Source organism: Indicator indicator, chromosome Z, assembly GCF_027791375.1.
Source record: "Indicator indicator isolate 239-I01 chromosome Z, UM_Iind_1.1, whole genome shotgun sequence".
In the NCBI taxonomy this organism is placed as follows: Eukaryota; Metazoa; Chordata; class Aves; order Piciformes; family Indicatoridae; genus Indicator; species Indicator indicator.
Window position 1 is genome coordinate 7,199,741 of NC_072053.1, and position 23,407 is coordinate 7,223,147.

At 39.9% G+C, this 23,407-nt stretch overlaps 1 protein-coding gene across 1 annotated transcript in view; it reads right to left on the bottom strand.

Moving 5' to 3' along the window:
- Positions 1 to 23,407, bottom strand: part of MSH3 (mutS homolog 3) — a 153,871-nt gene that overhangs the window by 13,655 nt on the left and 116,809 nt on the right. Inside the window, exons 16-17 of the mRNA XM_054398282.1 lie at positions 22,828 to 22,942; positions 13,529 to 13,686 (exon numbers count right to left, since the gene is read on the bottom strand). Of these exons, the coding sequence (XP_054254257.1) occupies positions 13,529 to 13,686; positions 22,828 to 22,942 (273 nt within the window). The remainder of the gene's footprint in view (positions 1 to 13,528; positions 13,687 to 22,827; positions 22,943 to 23,407) is intronic.

Here is a 23,407-nt window from a genome sequence, read left to right on the forward strand (position 1 = left end):
TAGAAGATAGCATCTGCAAACTTCTAACAGTTTACTGGCAAGAAACTAATGCTTCATACTCCCCCACAGACTACTGTAAAATCATTTACTTCATTTCCATCAAGCTCTTAATGATTAAAACGAAAAACTGACAGTAAGAAAAATAATTTACTAAACTGCTAATAAAGAGATTTCAAAAAAGCCCTCTTATTCTAAGTATGACAGAAAGCACAGTTACCAGGTTGGTTTTGCATGATTAATACGCAACATCTAAGAGGTAAATATGTGCAAAGTTATGAGGATGACAATGACAGAAACTCAGAAGATGCTCAGTGATACTAACCTATTTACAGTCAACATGCACACACGTGCTCAACCATTTCTACAACAGCTTCTTTCTAAATTTAAAGTGAAGAAATACTGATGATACATTAGCCAGTTTAGAAGAGCAGGTGCTGAAAAGCCTGACGGAAGGCTTTACACATTAAACTTATAAAATTTTGTTTTGTAAATGTTATATGGAGAGATATGACACTCACAGTCACTCAGAAATTAAAAAAAAAACCAACAAAAAACAATAACCAAACAACCCCAAAAATCCTCCAACAAACGAACAAACAAAAAAAAACCCAAGCCAAACAAAAGTAAAACCTAAGACTTTGCATTATCCTGTAAAGGAAAGGAAGTCCAAAGCAATTATAATACTCAATCCAAGGCAATTCCACTACTCAGTCTCATATTGGGTTTTGCCCTTTTTTTTTTTTTTCTCATATCGCTAGGTAATTTAAATAGGCAGAACAAGTAATCACTTAAATCCTCATTACCATATAGACCTGGCCAACAGAGGCCTGCTGCACAAGTGAGCACCCCAGTATATTAAAAGAAATGTATCTAACAGGATTAGCTTTGAGGATGTGAACTGCATTGATTTTTTTCACTGAAAGCCAGGGTAAAGAAAAACATCTGTGGATTGCAGTGAACATTCAATATTTTAACAGCTTCACAATGACTGACAGAACAGGTAGGACTGAGTTCAGAAGATAAAATACCAGTCTACTCACAGTCACTGAATGACAAGAAGTTACCAATATTCTTTCATTCCTAATGATTCAAAATGCAAAAGAAATTCTGTTTTTCTTATGAAACCTTGAGTCACATTACATAGTGAAAAATATTTGAAAAACTTGTTTTCTGAAATTCAGCAGATATCCTCCGCAACACGAGAATTCCTTAAAAATGCTTGTTATCTCACACAGGGCAAATGCATCACTGACTGTTAAAACAATCCAGCATATTTCTTGTCAATTCTACAATTTTCTGAATTGGACTGACTTGAGTCTTAGCTCTACTTTCTCTGTCCCTCATTACTTACAATCCTACAGCAGCTGGCTGTCAGGATGCGAGAGCTGAGCTCTCAGAGCAGGGAGCTGCCCGGTAGCATGTGGGGATTGAAGCAGCAGCAGAAAAAGGATGTATAATAGCAACAGCTTAAATTTCACATTCAAAGATGCAAAAGATATTGTACACCTAATGTATTGATGGATTGCCTTCCACAGGTTCATCAGCTTCTACATTTATTAAAACACAGAACTAAGCATTTCTTTCTCTTGCCCTTGGTGAGGAAGCTATGATTTGTTCCTGTACAGAGTCAAACTGAGGTTTCTGTTGCAGCTTCACCTCTTGGCTGAGAGATCTGCCAATGTATACCAGAAGGCCAGTTATGAAGGCTCCATTAAGCAACAGAAGCTCCAGACACATGCTTTTATGCTTGATTTCTCTGCAACAAACCATTAACACTGTATAAACGTTATTGATGGTCAAGAGAAAGAAAATTAAGAATACGATCCTTTTGCTGCAGGATAAATTATAAACGTAGATGTTCAAATTAGAGTGTTTATTTGCAAGCCATCCATATTAGCCTGAAGAAGATGAAAAAATTAAGACAAAGGGAAAAAACAACCCTAAAACATGCATACACTTACTACTCTTGGATTCCAGTGAGGGAACTCAAGGTAATTAAGTTAATGTGCATATATAGCTGAAGGATTGAGGCCACAGGGGATTAAAAAGCAGAAACTATAGCAACAGACTAGGGACAATAGCTGAAGCATTCAGTACAAGTGAACTTTTCCCCTTTAAACCTGTGGACACTACAGAAAATCCAATTCAAATTGTGACTAGGTTAAATCATAGTATCAAAGAGTTTTAGAAAGATAAATACTGCTCAATGCAACAGTTTTAACCTGACTTTACTGGTCAGCTTCACAGGCGAATTTTCTCTACCTCTCCAATATATCATTATGGGGAAAGCCTTCTAACACTTTTCAGGAATACTGCAATATATGGCAGAAATTGGTTTATAAATCTCACTGTATATATAAAAACTGTCTTTTATTATTAAATTAATTTTCAAGTCTGATTTAAACTCCTGCAAACGAAACAGTTGTTTGCATTTATATATTTTATCAAATACTACTTATATAAATGTAAGACTGTTTTGTCAACTGCTATATTGTTACATGTATATGCAGTATGACTTAACACTGCAGATGCATGTTACTATGAAATTAATAGACACAAAACTAAATTATCTACAAATATAGGCATAGCATAGGCCAATTTCTACAGTGCTACAGAATGCTGTCAGGTATAGTTACAGTTCAAATGCATTTTACATCCAAGACAACTTTTCCAGAAAAACAGGACAAAATTACTTCCAATTTAACAACACTAACCAACTTTTAGTTACTCTCTTCTTTTTCATCTTCACTTGATAAAAAAATAGGTGCAATAAATTTAATACGCCACCCCTTTTTTCCTCATGAAAGCTGGGAATAATTTGCCCCAGAAGTGTAATTGCATCAGTGTAAGAATGAAAGGCTTAAGCAATTTTTGTTATCCTGGCAATAACACAAATACAATTAAGGAAGAACAAAATGAAACAAATTACTGTGCCATAAAGAAGTAATATTTCTGAAAATTACTTTTGGGTTTTTGACATATAACAAGTTCTGTTTGACTGTCTTTGTTGCTTTCCACAGCAATAGAAATACTACTGGTTTAGCATATCAGTACATAATATTCTCACGTGGACTTGCCAGTCACTTGGGAATGCTGTATGAATGCTTCCCTGCACAACACATATATTAATGTGTCTGGCAAACCCAGAAAATGTCACAGTGTGGAAAAGTACCTTTGGCTTTAGATTTTGTAGGCCTTATTTTTCAGAATCTAAGTGCACAGGCAAATTGAGAGAATATAAATGCAAAAAACATTTAAAAGGCAGAAATCGAAACACTGATTTTCAGGTATATGTAACTAAAAAACAGACCAAAACAAAACATAAACCCTCAAAATAAACAAACAAAACCAAACTCAAACCCACACGAAACACACGAAAAAACCAACACCTAAAAGCACCACCAAAGAAAAAAAAGGTCTAGCAATGTGTCAGCTGAAGTTCTTGCCAAAACCGAGTAATGTACAGACAAGTAGCTCTGCTGAGATGAAGTACTCCACAGTTTCTATTCAGCACTCAATCTCCTGGTGATTTCTGTGTTACACAGGACGCCTCCAGACTGCACTGCCAAATACTGCTGTCACCTCAAGACTAGAATTTCATAGCCTAGATTTTTATGATAAAGGTAATGAAGAAACTGACTAGCTGAATCTTCATGCCAGGTTTTGTGATTTAACTGATAATTCTAGGACAGACAGGAAGACTAATCTTTAAAATCCCACCCTTTAAATCTCAAAGACATCAATAAAGCTTAATCAAGCAATAAATGGAAGCGAGGAACTTTTTAGCTTGGTAAATTGGTATTTTGACCAGTTAAGAACAACAAAGTTAGCATGTGATATATAAATGAGAGGCTACATATTTTTCCAGCAAAATACTGAAGAACAGTAACTCCTTACTGTGAGTGCTTAAAACCTATGCCAAACCAGGCCAATGGTGTGACGAATTTTGGAGTTTGTGGCCAGCACAAGAATTCCAAAAGAGGCACAGAAACACTGAAAGGGTAATTATGCAGTAACTTCAAGGAATGATTTTTCAGTAGATTAAAAAAAGTCATTATGTAATCTCCCACGTAAAATTCCAAGTAGAGTATATTTTGTTCAAGATTTAGTACAAAACAAAAATCAATGCAGAACTCTGTAAGAGAAGAAAAATATTACCATCATACTCTACTCATAAAGGATTAACAATAAGATGTGACAGGTCTACTTAAGACATAAAAGCTCTGCAAGTCTTTCCAGCACACTAGTAACCATTTTTAAATCCCATCAGCATGCTGCCCCCCTAGCAATCAAGGTTAAATACACAGAATAGGATGAAAGATGTCTGATTCTTTATCATATTTAGTGAAATCATTGTGTAGGAAGAGACTTCTGCCCAAATGTTTGCAAGTGTTAACACCGTAATTGCTTTCGATCCTGATTTTTAATTGTACTATATGTACATTTTGGCCAGTTAAGAAAAAAAAAAGTTTGTCTACAGAGAAAGTAGTGAGGTTTGTCTAGTAGTTTCTTTAAGCTACACACACACATTCTTGAAAAAAATTCTAATACAAGTTTGTCAAATTGTCGGAGTTAAATAGCTGTTAAAGTATTTAGGGAGGTAACATCCACAATATATCTATTGTAAGACTCAACTTTTTTGAAAGTCAGTTCTCCCATTTAGTGATCAGACAATGAGATGTGCTGAATGAAATACACAGAAGAAAGCATTATAGCATGCTTGATGCACAGCCTTCAAAGAAATGTGAATTAATAAAGGCTGAGTTCTCTTCAGCTTTTCGCCTCACTTTTAAGAAATCCTTCACACCTAAACAATTCTCTAAGGTTTAACAGCATTTTTTCTCAGATTATTTTATCTTCTATTCCACACCAAAACAGGGTGACCTTTAGGGACCTTAAAACAACTCCCAGTATTCCTGAAGGTCCTTTGGATCAAATATAAATATTTGGTAAGCCTAGTCACATTTCTGCCTTTGTATATACAGTTATAAGAACAAAGCTGTATTTCTACATGGGAGAGAAATATGTCAGTCAGAATTACTCCAGTTTGTTTTTCCACCCCAGCAGAGGAATAGCTATGCTCTGCTGTTCACAGTAAGAGAACCTGTCAGAAAGGCCATATTAAGTGCACTCTCCTGACTCCTCTACACCTCAAATTTGTGCCCTGCAGCTGGTTGACATGCCATTTACAACACAAGGCCTCCTGCCTTCCTGGAACAAGGAAAACAAAAATCAGAAACAAACAAAAAAAAAAGCAGGGTATTTCAGTGGGAAAAAGCCTCTTGCATTCTACAGAAACAGAGACACCTGTAACCCTTTCAGGTGTAATGGGAAACAGGTCAAGGGCTCTGTGATTCCCACATTCTTGCACAAGCCTTCAGAGGCACAGCCACACACCTTCCCCTACTTTCTGGCCCATAAATTCTCTTTCAGGTGACTCAAAACAGAGAAATAATACAGTTGATAGAATTGATGATGGCTGTTTTAACTCATACAAGAAGCATTACTTTGAGATACCTAAATGCCCTTTCCTCTTCTATCTTCATGCACCCCAATTGCACATAACTGACACGGGTCTTTCTGCTCACAGGATGGAAATGAGAGTGCCAGTCACAGCAGTCAAACAGGCATTCCATGCTTTTTTTTAATATAACATCAAGCACTCTCCCATGTGAGTGTGCAACACTCACAAACATAAGTGAAGTGGACCAGATCCCAGCTTTGCAGATTTCAGGATCAGTTAAAACACTACCTGAGCAGTAGCAGAGCAAGCACTGACCAGCCGCAGGGGAAGTACAGCCACCAGCTGGCAGAACAGCATGATGCATTGAGCTACCCACTTAGAAGGACTCTGTGATGAAATGACTTGGCCTTTAAAGCAGCGTCCTACTGACAAAAAGAGACCTAATCGCATCAGTGTCACCATTGTTAAGCCAGGCATGCATAATGTAATTTCTTCTTTAAATTAATAACATAAGTTGACTGGCTGACTTGTGCAAAGAATTGAGAATACGCATGGCCCACTTTGTTCAAAGAACTAAGAAGACAGAAGGAGCTTACTTTCCTTGCACCTATTCTGATTCTTAGAATGGAAAAAAAAGGATTATCTGGGTGGGCACTACTGGGATGCACCTAAGACAGAGTGCCACACTCTGTCACTAGAAAGCAGGCTCAACTGGGATAAAAAAGCCATGCTTTGGTGATGTCCTAGTCTGGAACTGATGGGTGGTGCCTTGCACTCTGACATTCCTATGCTGGAGTAATGAACATACCTCTGATGTCTTTTCAAGGACAGACGTAGCCTGTTCTTAGTTGTTTTGCTAGACTCTAGAAAGACTAGGCAGGTGACAGGGTGAATTGAGTCCCCTGAGCTGTATCACCAGATGCAACATCTGTGAGGACATACCTGATACTCACATGAGTAGTCCTCAAATGCAATTCAGTCACAGGAGGTGATCTTTAGTCAGCAAACCTCTTGGTAGCACTGTTTTCCCTTGAAACAATCACAATTACTACCCTTTACTGAATCCATTGATCAACTCATAATCACAACTCCTTGGCAAGGTACATGGCTGGAACCAGATCTTTTCTGCTGGACTTAAAATAAAATGACCCGAAGGCAAGGGGAATGAAACTCATCATTTCAGTGTTGGATGAGACTCACAGTTTTTGACCTATGTAGAAAACATCCTTTTCTTTCTTCTGCTTCCTCCTTGTTCTTACAGAGCCAAAGAGCACAAAAGCTGAAAGCTCTTTCAAATATATCCTCAAGAGGTACAGCTTGAAGCTGATGCTCTCTTTCCATTTCCACATCTGGGAATGAAAGCAGACCATATGCACGCCAGGGACACGTGGAAGTACCTCAGCAGGACAAAGCTTCTGCTGAATCAATTAGAAGCATCAGGTCACTGCATGATGGCAACAGCTTAAAGTCAGAGGGCCTAATTTGTATGGCTCTGCAACTTCATCAAGTCAAACAGACATGTAAGGATCAGCTGCCTGAAGATTTCTGCACTCTACTTTTAATTGAATGCGCAGCCATTGCATAAGTTCAAAAGCACTGTATAAAGAAGATAGACAAGAAAATACCAAAACAGCCATGTGACCCCAGCTCTGGAACACAGACTCAGGATTCCACTTGTGGCCATCCCTATCCAACAGACCCTGTATATAGCCATGTAAAACAAACTAAAAGAACAAAACGGTCCTAACCAAGGTGAGAACTAATTACCTTTCTTTCACAGTGTTTTAAGATAGTCAGTGGAATAGGAACTGTGTATCTCCCAACTACAGACTCAGCAATTAATCAGAAATACATCTTTAAAATCTGTGAGATAGATAAAATGCAGGACAAAGTTCTGTCTACTTGAACACAGACCATGTCAAGTGCAGTGACTGTATCAAGACAACCGGCTTCAAGTGCAGGCAACGGCACGTCTTACATAAAGCCAAAGAATTAATCTGCTGCTTACCTACGCCACCTACCACTATCACCTGTTAACCTGTACTGCCAACCTCCTCCATCTGTTTTCTTAGTACACCAACCCAGACAATTCAAACTCTATCTTTTTGCCATCATGAGGACTGAAGACATGCTAAGAATCTGCAAACAGCAAGACAACTCTTTAGAGAGAGAACAGTGCCTGAGAGGATAATCTACATGAGTCTTACGGATGCTTCTATTTATGCCTTTAACCTTTAAGCATGTGGCACACAACCTGCAAGAGGCAGTTTTCAAATGTTGCTGAAGTACTGCTGCATTGTATTTCTTCAGAGAAGTGAAGCTACACCTTTAGTAGTACGTCCAATTTGGCTGATGGAGTTAAACCTCACTAGATGTATGTCACCACAGTGTACCTGTATGTACTTACGCCTGATCACTGAAGTAAGTGAAATAGCTTTTATTTCAAAATGAGAAGAGAAAATCGGGCAGTTAAGTGCTCTAGGAAGGAAATTCTTTTCTGTCCCTCTACCACTGCCTGGAGTAGGTAGGAGTTCACGGTATTCTTTCTAATGGTAGCTTGTGATTTCAATAAATTGAGCCTTAAAACCTTGAACAGAAGGCATTTGGTAATTTCAGCTATTAAGCAGCTTGTTTATTTGAACGGTTTTAACCTTCAAATTGTTATAGCATTCTTTCACTTTTTTTAATTTTGAAAATTGGCCCTTGTGAAGAGCTACTTGTGACCTACAGAAAGTAGACTGAAGTCTTCCAGCTGTGAGAAATTATATCGATAACTGATTATAAATGCAAGCTCTTTAAAGATTTACTTTCTTCAGCAGCTAAACGTCATCTCCTAAGTGCATGAGTAGGTCAAGAGAATTTCTTTCATTAGTTTCTCCATGTGTTCCATGTTCACACTTGCTTTGTATTTCTACAGAAACACACAGAGAAACACTATATTGACTGCAATATCTGTATAACTCTGTTAAAAGAACTAACATGAAGGTTAAAGTAAGCATTGAACCCATTTACTGCAAAGAGAAACTTGGATTGGAATTTTCATATGTCAGAGAATTAATACTTAAATCTCATTAAAAGTCAATATAGATTGGGAGATGAACTCTCCAAAATTCTTCTAAAATTCTTAAATATAATGACACTAAGGAAGTTAAAATCTTTAAGCAAAGGCTGTATGAAAACATAATCCCTCACTGGAAAAGAAAAAAAAGGATAGAAAACACAACTGTCAAAACATCCTCAAAATATTGTCTACTTCATTCACATTACATAGATATCCATAAATGATGGACATTGCATATGGTCTGAAAAATAGTAACTTTTTGTACAAAAATGGTTTAAACACACATCAAGTCATAAAAAAAACGTAAGTATGGAATTTCAAGAGACAAACATACAAATGCTTTTATTATCTCCCCTATGAAGAGAGACTGAGATCCCTGGAGCTGTTTAATCTTGAGAAGACTGAGAGGGGATCTGATCAATGTCTATAAACATGTGAGGGGTGGGTGTCAAGTGGAGGGGGCCAGGCTCTTTTCAGTGGTTCACAGTGATAGGACAAGGAACAGTGGGTTCGAACTTGAACATAGAAGATTTCAGCTGAACATGAGGAGAAACTTCTTTACAGTGAGGGTGACAGAGCACTGGAACAGGCTGCCCAGGGGGGTTGTGGAGTCTCCTTCTCTGGAGACTTTCAAAACCCACCTGGATGAATTCCTGTGCAGACTACCCTAAGTGATCCTGCTCTGGAAGGGGGGTTGGACCTGATGATCTTTTGAGGTCCCTTCCAACCTCTGATATACTGTGATACTGTGATAATTACACTATATTAAAATCTATTCTAAAAGTAACTTTAAATAAAATATATAGAAATATGAAGAATGGTTTAATGTCTTTGCAGTCTGATATCATGAATCTGGAGCCACATAACAATACAATAAACTTTTTACTTATTTCACAACCCTTAGCATCCTCTTCCCAGCATCAGAAACAAAGCACAGCAATGGAAACAGCACATAAGAAATGGTGAGATCTGGGAGAGTTGACAGGAGCACTCAGACTTCCTTAAGAAATAAGTAATGCAAGGAGGGTACTGCAGGAAATTACTCCCTCCTCCCCAAAATTTTCACCTTACGGAATTCTAACAGCATATCACCTGGGCTTAGGGGCATCATGCAGTGTAAGATTCTTTTTCTCCGTCTTTAGGATGAAATCACCAATCCTACTCTAATATGTCTGAACTTGCCAGCACTTTATTGTGTCCTCACACCCAGTAATAAAGAAAAATTATCCCTGTTTTCACTGGACCTGCGAGCAACACAATTGCTTTTGCCTCTTTAAAAATGTTTAACATACTGCAGCATTTAATGTCAATTTAGAGAAGCTATAAAACATAAATACTAAATATACCCAAAGGAAGAAGCATAGTAGCAACCTTTCAATTTCCATGGAAACTACTTAGAGCACAAGATACAAATGCAAGATGAACATTAATCTCTTAAACCTATGTAAACTCACACTTCAAAGACACAGTCTACAAATGAAAAAGGAACTGCAGTATGAAGCAACAACATTCAAAAATTTAGCGAGCAGCAGAATTGTTGGTGTTTCTGATGCAAAGAACTCCTCATGCAGTCAGTTTGTAAAGTATTCCTCCTAGCAGGAGTGCTATGTTAATAGCAGCATCTAGAAAACAACACATCATGACAGTGCTGAAAATAACTTGGAAACTGACATCTTTCTATGGAATGTTTTTTTAAAAATTAAAAATATACCAATGTTATCAACAAAAAATTCCATTTTACAGTCAGACACTTGTGTCCTGCGGTAGCAGTGCAGAAAGGAGGTCTGCATAGCTGTTACCCTTTTAAAAACAAACAAGATACACCAGCTGCCTGCCAAAAACCCCCCCAAAACCACCAAAACAAGGAAAAAAGTAAAACTGGGGGCAAGATAAGAGAAAGTTTCTAATCTCTTCAAGCTCCTTCCCTACCAAAGAGTTCTTGGCAAAAGCTGAGGCTTTAGAAATGTACGTTCAGCCAGAGACAGCGTTAAAGAAACAACGTAAGACATATCATGTTGCAGCTGAATTTATTGTTTCTCTCCTACAGCCAAGCATTTAGAACTATTAGAGGGATAAATTCCTAGGACTAAGAAGTACCCTGACTGTAACACCACATTAACGTAGCCTGACATGCTTATGTGCTTCAACATCAAACCACCCCAAAGCCCCAAACAAACCAAAGTAGATGTGACTGTTTCTTGGTCTCCACACACCTTGTGCCTCTGAGCTGCAGAATCTGCCAAGTTACTCCTTTTCTTACAGGAAAGGGTGAAGTTCATGATTTGGAGATGGTGAAAACGAAGCAGAAATTCAGGAACGACCAGACTGAGTGGTAAAGGCTATTTTGGCTGCTGCTGATCAAACAGAGCAGGACACAAAACAGCACTGAAAACTGACCTACTTGGAGAGTACTGGATATGCATTACCTGGATATGCAAAGCAAGGAAAGTCACCATACACCACATGTTAAAGCAAAATCATGATGCAAGTATTTTCCTAAAAAATTGCACTGGAAGGGAGGCTAAAACTGGGTGAAGATCTAATACCCTGCAAGTACATTGCAAATGGTTCATGTCTATCCCAACAGAACAATACATTTCCTCAAATTAAACTATAGAGGAGATAGAAGTTTAACGAGATGCACGGACAAGCAGTTCCACTGATTATCTTTACAAATATAAGTTACCATCCTGGATTTCTGAAGGAATGCAATACATTAATTCAGGAGGTTTTCCTTACTGTCAACCTGTTAACTAATGCATGACTATTTGTAACTCAATAAGGTATTTTCAATTTCTTCTTGATTAATATCAAGCCAATTAGTTTACTCTTAATTACCAATGCAATGGCAAGAACTTCATTAATTCTTTAATATACTCATCAGGTGTTTGACACATTTCACATTAAATGAAGAATCATAGAAGGATTTGTGTTGGAAAGAACCTTAAATATCATCTAGTTTCAACCCCCTGCCATGAGCAGGGACAGCCTTCACTAGATTAGGTTCCTTAAAGATCCATCCAACATTTCCTTCCAAGGAGGGCACATTCACAACAACTCCAAGCAATCCAGCTGAGCCTCCAAGGCTAATTGAGACAGGAGAAAAAAACAAACAAACAAACAAAAAAACCCAACTAAACAAAAAAAACCCAATCAATCCCAAGTCAGACTCTGACTGGAGTTCAGATTAAATGGTCTGAAACCTTACAATCAGTTACATACTCTAGATCTGCCTGGTGGGAAATCTAAAAGCTTCAGTTTTATTTTCAATTGTACTATCTTATCAGAATAGATGTGAAAAATACCTGCAATTTAGAGAAAAATCCGAGTGAAATCTGAAATTCTGAAGGTTGGAGAGGGACTTTTTACAAGGGTTTGTAGTGACAGGGTGAGAGGGAAGGGCTTTAAGCTGAACAACAGTAGATTTAGACTGGATATTAGGAAGAAATTCTTTACAATAATGGTGGTGAATAGGTTGCTCAGGGAAGTTGTGGATGGCCTGTCCCTGGAGGTGTTCAAGGCCAGGTTGGACAGGGTCTCGAGCAACCTAGTCCAGTGGAATAAGCAAATAAGCACCTGCCCATGGGGGAGGGTTGGAACTAGATGATCTTTAAGGTCCCTTCCAACCCAAACCATTCTCTGTGAAATACTCTGGGGAACAGGGGGTTCAGATACATTCATTTTCAGATTTTCTCACTGCAGAGGGCCAAACCAAATTTGTTCTCATTCTAGTGGGCACAGAACAAAATGGCACTCTCCGCTGACTGAGTCATATTTCTTTTCTGCAGAATAAAACTGTTGTATTGACAATCAAATAGAGGAAAGAGGACACTAAGCTTAAGAGGCTTATATGGATAGAAATTAAGTCATTGTGAACAGAAGTACTCTAAGTTCACCTACAAAACGCAGAGGAATACAAAAGCAACCTCAAATGGTTAGGAACATTGTAATGTTTGGGTTTTTTTCTGTGAAGTAAACCAAATCTTGTCTATCTCCATGCCCCCTCAAGAAATGCTCATCCAATCAATCCAGTCAATTATTTTCAATACAGGGTAGGGGAAGAAAAGTTAACCATTTTGAAGGTTCAGTTGCAATTAATTTTGGAGAGGTAATACAAATTATTTTCTAATTTGTTCAGCTGCTTAGCACTGAAGTGCATCAAAGCATAATTTCAATCATTTTTGTCATGACACAGTGAGGCATAAGAACAAACATCTTTATATGATGAAGCAATCCCAGATGAGCAGTATTTCAGATTCTCTGTTCAATGTTAGCTCTGAAATGCACACTGCCATCACAGAATGAGAATTTCAAGAAACATATTCTACCACAAATACGTGATTGCTGTGAAACTTATAATAAATAATTATCCATCTAAAATACCATCAGTAACACAGAACTTTTGCTGATTAAAAAGTAGATTAAAAAGAAAGGGGAAAAACCAGATGGATAATCCTTGGTAATATAAGGTTATAAAACAAAAAGGTTATGACTTTACTGATAATCTTTAAAAATTACTCAGCACTATCTTTAAAATGAGTCTGACTGAAACGAGCTGCCCTTATTCATTCCTTAAAAGACGTCACATAAACTGTGTTTGTACAGTATACTAACAAGCATAGCACATATGCAACCCCAAAGTCCCAGTCACAGATATGTGAGTACATACAACCAAGCTGCCCAGCTGAAACTGTGACATGATTTTCAGAGATGAGAAAACATCATTTGGCAATCAACCAGAAAAATACATTTGGCTGAGATATCCATTCGGACAGATATAGTTAGCTATCTGGATCTTAATCAAGACAGACACAGTAGCATTCTTACCCTTTAATGACTGAAAGATTCCAAAACAAATCAGAATCAAAACAACTAGTACATGCAGTTGAAACGAAAAAGGAAGTACAAATTCTAAAGCTCTAAATGAAATTACACTTTGATATACCCACACACCTTGGCACAATAGCCTTTTCATAAACATAGATTAAGTTGTGAAAGATTACCTGGTAAAAATACCATCCACGACACCAATTATTGACTCCTCTGCAGGAACGTATGAGCCAATCTGTGCCATGACTGTGATCAGCGCAACCTGCTTTATATAGGAGCTCTTTCCTCCCATGTTCGGTCCAGTTATTATCATGACCCTTTCACCATCTGCCTGGAAACATAAAACAGTCATCAACTGGATTGTCCTGTACATGGTGCTTTCGTAAGAAAGTCTAGAGTGTGTGTGTGTTTAGAAGTATACAGTGCGAGCTGCCTCAGGACTAAACAGCTTCCTTCACTCTTGGAATTCATCACATTCACTTTTCAAGATGCTATGACATCTCAGAAGGATTGATCTTCCTAAGACTTCTCCAGGCTGGTGAGAGAGAAACATCCCAATCAACTTTCATTACTATTGATTAAAATGGACAGTGCAAAGGAGAATCTTCGCTTTCTCCATTAAGGAGCCATGAAAGCGCTCCAAGAACTTTCTGTGCTATTTTCTTTGAAGAAAAAGAGAAACACATCAACTTTCAGCACAGCCAGTGCTGTCCTAATTTGGTTCTCATCTAGATTCCTTTTCAGTTAAGAGTTCTTATTGCCATCTGGGGAGAAGATCTGGCAGACAAAGACATGATCTAGGTTTTACACCTATTCATATGCTTGTTCTCAATCACATGGAGGGAATGGTAGAGAATGTGAAATTCAAGGGCAGCCTTGGTTGCAGTGACCACAGAATAGTGGAGTTCAGGATCTTTACCACAACATCAAGGGTAAGCAGCCTGGAATTTCAGAAGAGCAGACTTTGGACTCTTCAGAGATTTGCTAGGAGGAATACCATAGCACAAAACCCTGGAGGGCAGAGGAGCCAAAAAACCTGCTTAATAATTCAGGATTACCTCTTCCAAGCTCAGGAGTAATGTCTCCCAATAAGAAGGAAGACAGGCAGAAAAGCCAGGTGCCTGGCACAAATGATAAAGGTGAAAAGGTACTCCTGCACACCCATTGACAAAAAAAAGGAGGCCTACAGAGAGTGGAAGTAAGACAAGATGAGAGATTGGGGGTTGCTCAGCCTGGAGAAGAGAAGGCTTTGGGAGACCTTACAGCAGCCTCCCAGCTGAAGGGATAACCAGAGAGAGACTTTTTGCAAAAGCATGTAGTGACAGAACAAGCAGTAATGGCTTCAAAGTGCAAGAAGCTTAATTTAGATTAGACATTAGGAAGAAAATCTGCCCCATGAGGGTGCTGAGGCACTGGAACAGGTTGCCCAGAGGAGTTGTGCAGACTCCAAATCTGAAAGTATTCAAAGCTACGTTGACCACCTCTCCTATGAAGATAGGCTGAAAAAAGGCTGTTCAGCCTGAAGAAGAGAAGGCTTGGGGCAGACATTTCAGTATCTGAAGGGAACCTACAGGAAGGCTGGGAAAGGACTGTTTAGAAGGGCTTGTAACGACAGGACTAGGGACAACAGTTTTAAATTGGAGCAGAGTAGATTTACGTTAGACATAAGGAGGAAGTTCTTTACAATGAGAGTAGTGAAATATTGGAACAGGATGCCCAGGGATATGGCCAAGGGTCCATCCCTGCAGACATTCAGGATCAGACTGGATGTGGCCCTGGGCAGCCTAATCTAGTTGGAGGTGACCCTGTTGACTGCAAGACAGTTGAACAAGATGACCTGTGAGAGTCCCTTTCAACCCAATACAAGCTGTGAATGGGGCCTTGAGCAATCTAGCCTAGTAGGTGTCCCTGCCCATGACAGGGGGATTGGAACTAGATGAACTTTAAGGTCCCTTCCAATTCACCCAAACCATTCTGTGATTCTATAGTTGCTTGCCTTGGTACAACATACAGACAAACAAGCAGACTGGCTAAAACAAGAAATCAAGACACTGCCAAGACTGGCAATACTTGACTGGAATACAGATATTGTGAGCAGGCAGTATCCAGTCTCCCAATGATCAGGGTATCTAACAAGTGACATGCTATGGAAAATGAGATCAGATGCAAGAGCTCCTCTCAAATATAAGACTCCCTACAGCACTGCCACATTTCTGTGGCTCCAGAACAAAACTATTCCACTGGTACAAGACAATTGCTAATACAAAATTAAAACACTTCAATGAATCTATAAAGCTTTCCCATAGCCTGAATCAAGACTAGGAAATTATTATGCAAGGACTTCAGACATCTAGACTTTTCCTTTCTGCTGGGTACATACAATGAAATCTGAAAACTGATGAACTAACCAAAAGTCAGCATATTCCATTGTCCCATGGGAGAGGCACAGAAGAGAAAACAAGCTTTGCATAATGAACATTAGCCACACTACTTAGTAAACTTGGAACTGATCAGGCACTGTGACAACAAGAAGTGATCTCCAAAGAATAAACCCCATAGTCTCTACAGATTCATTTTTCAACTGGGCTTTCATTTTGTTAATAGTGAAGCAAATAAAACTGTCAGCTATGTCATAATCCAGATCATACAGAAGATAGAGACAAAGAGTATTTATTATATGTAAAAATCCATTTAGCTTATCCAAAGAAAACCTCCATTCATAAGGAAGTTGCAATAAAGACAAAATCCAGAAAATGCCATTATCGGGAATAAAGGATGGATGCAATAAAATGCATGTAACTATATTGGTACAGAATTCATAAAATCTTAGTCCCCAAGGTATAGTTTCAATACTGCTACTAAAAATTCATCAAGGCCACCATTTGGCTCAACACAACAGAATTTATAGATACTTAAAACCAGAGTGAGTTCATCTGTTAAAATGCACAAATTAGTTGCGTGTGTTTGGTAACCCTCCAAAGTCTCTCCAACCATGTTGTGAGACTGGTGGCTGGTTTGCAAAGCCAGCTTTCAGAAAGAACATATGCTGTAACATCAGACCAGAGAACCCATCTGCCCTTACAATTGCATGCAACCATAAGCTAAAAAATCTTATTAGAATTTATGGCTGAAGTTAAAAGCACTGAAAGAATTCAGGAATATTTGTGAAGGAGTGGGAGAATGGAAGAATAAGATATTTATTTCTGGGCACTGCAAGAAGGCTTTTCATAAAATTAGGTATTCAACAAAATTTCAGCTGAAAATGTGACAGGAGATCCTGCTGATTAAAACACATCAGTTTAAAACTAGAGACATTTTAATAAACTGAGTTCCCACCCGCCTCTCAAAGAAGAGTGAAATGAAACCAAGAGGATTCTGCCATAAACACCTGATTTTGTAATACTCAGTATTTAGAAAGCCAACATAAGAATGGAGAAAACAGAGGAAAGTGCATGATGATTACTGAATGAAATGCTCCATTTTTTGTAAATGCCATCTGCCACTTGTTCGGTGTTGACAAATAATTTTGAAAACATTCCCTGAAGTACTGCATGGTATCTGTATCATTGTTCAGTATAGAGCAGCGTTTAAAATTATTTCCCAAAAAATACATATGAATTTGAATGGTATTTATGACAGCAATGCTCCACACTGACATCTGTTGCATACCAATTTTATATTTACTGTACGAAAAAGCAGGTAGGTATTCAGAGTTAAGTTACAAGAATCTATTTTATATTTACTAAAACCAGTGATGTAGTATTTCAAAAAAGATCATACAATCATAGAATGCCCTGGTGGGAAGGGATCTTTAAAGGCCATCTAGAGTAACCCCCTTGAAGTGAGCAGGGACATCAACCAGATCAGGTTGCTCAGAGCCTAGTCAAACCTGATCTGGAATGTTTCCAGGGATGGGTTTTCTACCACTTCTCTGAGCAACCTGGTTCAGTTTTGCCACTCCCATTGTAAAAGATTTCTCCTCTAGTCTAAATCTCCCATCTTTTAGTGTAAAACCCCTACTCCTATTGCAACAGGCCCTGCTAAAAAAAGTCTGTCCCTCCCCAGCTTTCTTGTAGACTACCTTTAAGTATTGAAAGGTCACAATAAGGTCTCCTCAGAGCCTTCTCCAGGCTGAACAACCCCAACTCTCTCAGCCTTTTTGTGGAGTCTCCTTCACTGAAGACATTCAACACCTAACGGAATGCGTTCCTGTGCAGCTTGCCACACGTGATCCTGCTTTGGCAGGGAGGTCAGACTTGATGATCTCTGGAGGTCCCTTCCAACCCCTAACACTCTGTGATTATTCATAGCAGAGGTGTTTTGGCTCCCTGATCATTTATGTGGCCCTCCTCTGGACCCCCTCAAACAAGTTCTTGTGCTGAGGATTCTAAAGTTGGACACAGTACTCCCCACAGGATTTCACCAGAGCAGAGTAGAGGGGGGAGAATTTCCCCCCCCTTCACCTGCTGGCCATGCTTTTATTTTTTTGATGCAGTACAGGGTATGGTTGGCCTTTTGAGTGTGTGTGGACATTGCCAGCTTATATCCAGGTTTATATCGCAGGGTTGGCTGGGCTGGAGTTTTAAACTAGATTTGAAAGGGAGAAACAAGCCTGGGATGCTTGTGAGGTGGTGTGCCAGCTCCAGTGCTATTTCAGGGGAGGTAGGGGATAATGAGCCATGTGCTGGGGAAGATGTAAGAGCTATCAAGGAGTTAGGACTCACAGGAAAACCTGGGAATGATCCAAGTAGATGTGAAAGAGAAGGAGGAAAATGATATTACCAGGCCTTCATGTAATTAAGCTGAGGGACGACACACCAGGCTGGAGGGATGGGGCGCTAGGAAAGGCCTTCAGCCTGTTTCCATGCAGCGTGCTGGGGGCAAAGCAACATAGTGTAAGTTTCACAGAGTTGGGCCAGGAGCTCATGTGCTAGTAACAGCCAACAAGAAAACATCAGCACATGCAGGGCTCACTGGTAGGTTGGTGGCCATGGAAGTGGCCAGGAGTGGTTAGACAGCGAGAATGAAAACTAATGGATTAACTCCCTCTCTGAAATGCTTCGATACCAACACATAAAGCATGGGGAATAAGCAGGAGTCGTCGGAGGTCTGCGTTCGGCTGCATGACTAGGATATAATTGGAATCAATGAAACATGGTGGGACTGCTTCCATGACTGGAGTGTTGTCAAGGAGGGCTATGTACTGTTCAGGAAAGACAGACCAACAAGGCAAGGTGGTGATGTTGCTCTCTATGTGCAATACCAACTGGAGTGTGTCGAGTTCTATCCAGAGGAGAAGGTAGAACAGGTTGAAAGCTTGTGGGTAAGAATTAAGGGATGTGGAAAGGGAGGTGAAACTATTGTGGGTGTCTACTACAGAACACCAGATGAAGCAGAAGATGCTGATGAAGCATCAGTCAACTGGAGGTAGCCTCTAGTACACACTCCTTGCTAGTCATGGGTGACTTCAATCACCCTGATATTTGCTGGAAAGCCAACACACAGCCAGGCACATCCAGTCCAAAAGGCTCTTGCAGTGTGTTGATGATAACTTCTTCATGCAGGTAGTGGAGGAGCCAACAAGGAGGGCTGCACTGCTGGACTTTGTATTAACTAATAGAGAAGGACTGGTTGGGGACATTACGACCGGCAACAGCCTTGGCAATAGTGATCATGACATGGTGGAGTTTAGTATTATACAGAGTAGAAGCAGGGCTATAAGTAGGATTATATCCCTAGGCTTCTGCAGGACTAATTTTGTACTTTTCAGAGACACACTTGCAGGAATCCCATGGGCTAAGACTCTATAGGGTAAAGGAGCCCAGGAAAGTTGGCCGATTTTTAAATGCACCTTCCTCCATGCCCAAGACAGGTGTGTCCCTTTGAGTGAAAAATGGGGTAGGTGTGCCAGGAGAACTGTATGGATGAGCAAGGGGCTTCTGAAGGAAATCTCATGGAAGAAATATACTTAGAGTTTATGGAAAAAGGGACTTCTCACATGGGAGAACTATAGAGTAGTTCCCAGGGCATGTAGGAAGGCAACAAGGAAGGCCAAAGCCCTCTTGGAACTAAAACTGGCAAAGAAAGTTAGAGAGAACAAGAAGGGCTTCTTCAAATGTATCAGTAGGAAAAGAAAGAACGTGGAAAGTGTGGGCCCACTGATGAATGAGGCAGCCCTGATAAGTGAGGATACAGAGAAGGCAGAGTTGCTGAATGCCTTCTTTGCTTCAGCCTTTTACTCCTAAGACTGAACTCCCCTATGAATTCCAGACCCTGGATGAAGGAGAAGAGCAGAGGAGGGAAGACTCTCTACTAGTCAATGTAGACTGGGTTAGGGATCAATTACATAAATTGAATATTCACAAGTCCATAGGCCCTGATGAGATGCACCCAAGAGTGTTGAGAGAGCTGGCTGATGTTGGTGCTCTACCACTCTCCATCATTTTTGCAGAATCCTGGCAGACAGGTAAGGTGCCTGAGGACTGGAGGAAAGCCAGTGTCAGTCCAGTCTTCAAAAAGGACAAGAAAGAGGTTCCAGGAAACTACAGACCGCTGAGCATCACCTAAATCCCTGGAAAAATGGTGGAGCAGTGCATCCTGGAGGTCATCTCTAGGCACTTGGAAGAGAAGATGATGATGATCAGGAGTAGTCAACACGGATTTACCAAGAGGAAATTATGCTTGACTAATCTGATAGCCTTCCATGATATTGTAACTGAGTGGGTAGATACAGGGAGACCAGTGGATGTAGTCTACCTTGACCTTAGTACGGCTTTTGACGCTGTCTCCCATAACTTTGTGAGTAAGCTCAGGAAATGTGGAATAGAACAAATCGTGAGATGGATTAGGAACTGGTTACAAAACAGAATCCAAAGAGGGGTGGCTAATGGTGCCAAATCCACATGGAGAGCTGTAACTACTGGAGTCCTCCTGGGATCAGTGCTGGGTCCAGCCCTGTTCAACATCTTCATCAATGACATTGATGAGGAGGCAGAGCACCTGCTCAGCAAGTTTGCTGATGATGCCAAAATATGAGGCTTGGCTGATGTGCCTGAAGGCTGTGCAGCCATTCAGTGAGACAAGGGAAGAGAGGAACCTCTTGAGGTTCAATAAGGACAAATGCAGAGTCCTGAATCTCGGAAGGAATAATAAACTGCACCAGTACAGGTTAGGAGGTGATCTGCTGGAGAGCAGCCCTGTGGAGAAGGACCTGGGAGTCCTGGTGGATAACAAGTTATCCAAGGGACAGCAATGTGCCCTTGTGGCCAAGAGGGCCGATGGAATCCTGGGGTGCATTCAGAGGAGCGTGTCCAGCAGATCGAGGGAGGTTCTCCTTCCCCTCTCCTCTGCCCTGGTGAGGCCATACCTGAAATATTGCATCCAGTTTTGGGCTCCCCAGTTCAAGAGGGACAGGGATCTACTTGAGAGTCCAAAGGAGAGCTACCAGGAGAATTGAGGGACTGGAGCACTGCCCTATGAGGAGAGGCTGAGAGCCCTGGGGGTATTTAGTCTGGAGAAGAGATGATTGAGAGGGGATTTAATAAATGTTTATAAATATCTGAGGGCTGGGTGTCAAGAGGGAGGGGACAGGCTCTGCTCAGTTGCACCCTGTGAGAGGACAAGGGGCAATGGACGTAAACTACAGCACAGGAGGTTCCACCTCAACATGAGGAGGAACTTCTTCACTGTGAAGGACCTAGAGCACTGGAACAGGCTGCCCAGAGAGGTTGTGGAGTTTCTTTCTCTGAAGAGTTTCAAGACCCATCTGGACGCATTCTTGTGTGACCTGTGCTAGATTCTGTAGCCCTGCTCTGACAGGGGGGCTGGACTGAATGATTCCTGGAGGTCCATTCCAACCCATAGCATCCTTCAATCCTGTGAATACCCTCAAGTCCTTCTCCACATTCCTTCATCCCCCCAGCCTGTAGTGATACCTGGGACTGCACAGCCCAGGTGCAGGACCTTGCACTTGGCCTTGGTGAACCTCATGTGGTTCACACGGGCCCACTTCTCCAGCTTGTCCAGGTTCCCCTGTGTGGTATCTCATCCCAACAGCATGCCAGCCACACCACTGAGTTTGGTGCCACCAGCAAACTTGTTGAGGGTGCAATTTATCCCAATGTCTATGTCACTGATGAAGATATTAAACAGTACTGGCCCTAGTACTGTTTCCTGAGGGAAATCATACGTCACCCATCTCCATCTGGACACTGAGCTGTTAACCACTACCCTTAGGATGTGAACATCTCATTCCTCATCTACTGAACAGTCCGCCTATCAAATCCAAGTCTCCAATTTAGAGAGCAGGATGTTGGGAATGACCATAGCAAAGGCCTCACAGAAACCCAGGTAGACACCATCCATAGGTCCACCCTTGTCATGTAGTCATTTCATCATAGCAGGCTATTAGATAAAGACAGGTAAATACTTAAAAAATATAAAAAAAAAAAAAAAGTTAAAAGGCCAGATTTTAGTTTTTCAGGAAGAAAAAAAAAAAAGAGATGAAAACAAACTAAAATATGATAAGCACCTTATTTTATTTCACTCATATGTGCAATAAAATAAGACATGTTTCCTACCTATGGTAATTGCATATTTCTAGCAATTTTAGGTAATTTACATCACACAATTTAAGCAACACTGCACAGAAAACGTTAAGAAATAGCCCTCCCAGTGTTGTCTTTGACTTGTTGACAACAATACTAGCTAAGTCATAGTCTTACTACCTCTCAACATCATTCTGTATTGCAGAAAACAAGAAAGAGAGATTTACGTGTAACACACAACCTGCAAGCTACACCTTGCAGAAGCAATCTGTATCATATGCTCATAAGAAAGACCTCTTAAAATTGATGTGCAGTCTATAAGACTGTGTGCTTGATAGTGGAGAGTCAGAGCTCCAAGTCTGTTTTTTCAGATAAAGAAAGGCTGTATGAAATTAATAGCTCCAGAAAGAAAAAAAAATGCACAGTAGAGGAATATCTAAAAAGAAATCTGAGCTATCTTGGAATTAATTTGGAAAACTGAGTTTGTAACATGTTACACAAACTTATATATATTAAAAAAACACCACCCATTTAATGTAGACTCCTGATGATGTTGTTAGAAAACCTGATTATTCAAAAATAACCATTTAAAACTTCCATGTTCCTAATTTTGCAATCATCTTTCTTTTCCTTATGCTGTTAAGACTGAATGAGGCTGTAAAGAGAGCATCTGTCTGCAAGGTAACAGAAAGAGGACAGAACAGATGTGGTCATATCTAGCAATACCTCTCTGAAATGCTAGCAATTGTATGATTAAATTATTTATATTAGCTTTGCGGCCAAAAAGCAAATCCCAGACTCCAGTCATTGTTCTTTCCCAAATGCAAGACTCTATGCTCATCCTTGTTGTATTGTATTAATTTCTCCCAGTGCAACTCCCCAGGTTGGAGAGATATTCAGATCTCTCTGAATATCTCAGTACTTACTGAAAGGTTAGTGGTATTTGGAACATACTGATCCTGTTCTCCCAGAAGCACATCAATCACGGGGTGCCTCCCATTTTTTATAATAATTTCTTGTCGATTATCTTGCACAGTTGGTCTGCAAATGGGAAAAGACATTAATTGCAGTGTTTATTGTAACTGATTATTTAGAACTGCTGTAACTAAAGCCTGCAGAAGGGTCACCTACGATGCAGATTTTTGTGAAAATATACAAATTGCAATCAATTATTGCTATCAAATATTTCTAAAGCTTTTTTTTTGCTTCTATTCAGTAATTAAAAAAATATTATCAGAGAAACATTTAAAGTGCTTTTTTCTTCTTTTTCTTTTTTTGTTACCTAGGGAATATTTCAGATGCTTTTGTGCATTCTGGAAAAATTTAAGAACTATATAATGAACAAGCAATAGTGAAACCCCCAAACTGCAGGGCACTGCATTCTCTCGAACGCTGCACCAACTTTGCGAAGTGCCACCTTTTGCAGATATATTTCATATTCTCAGAATGATCTCGCTGATGAATTGATCCAGCCTGCTACGGCACTATGTCATAACTGGAGCATGG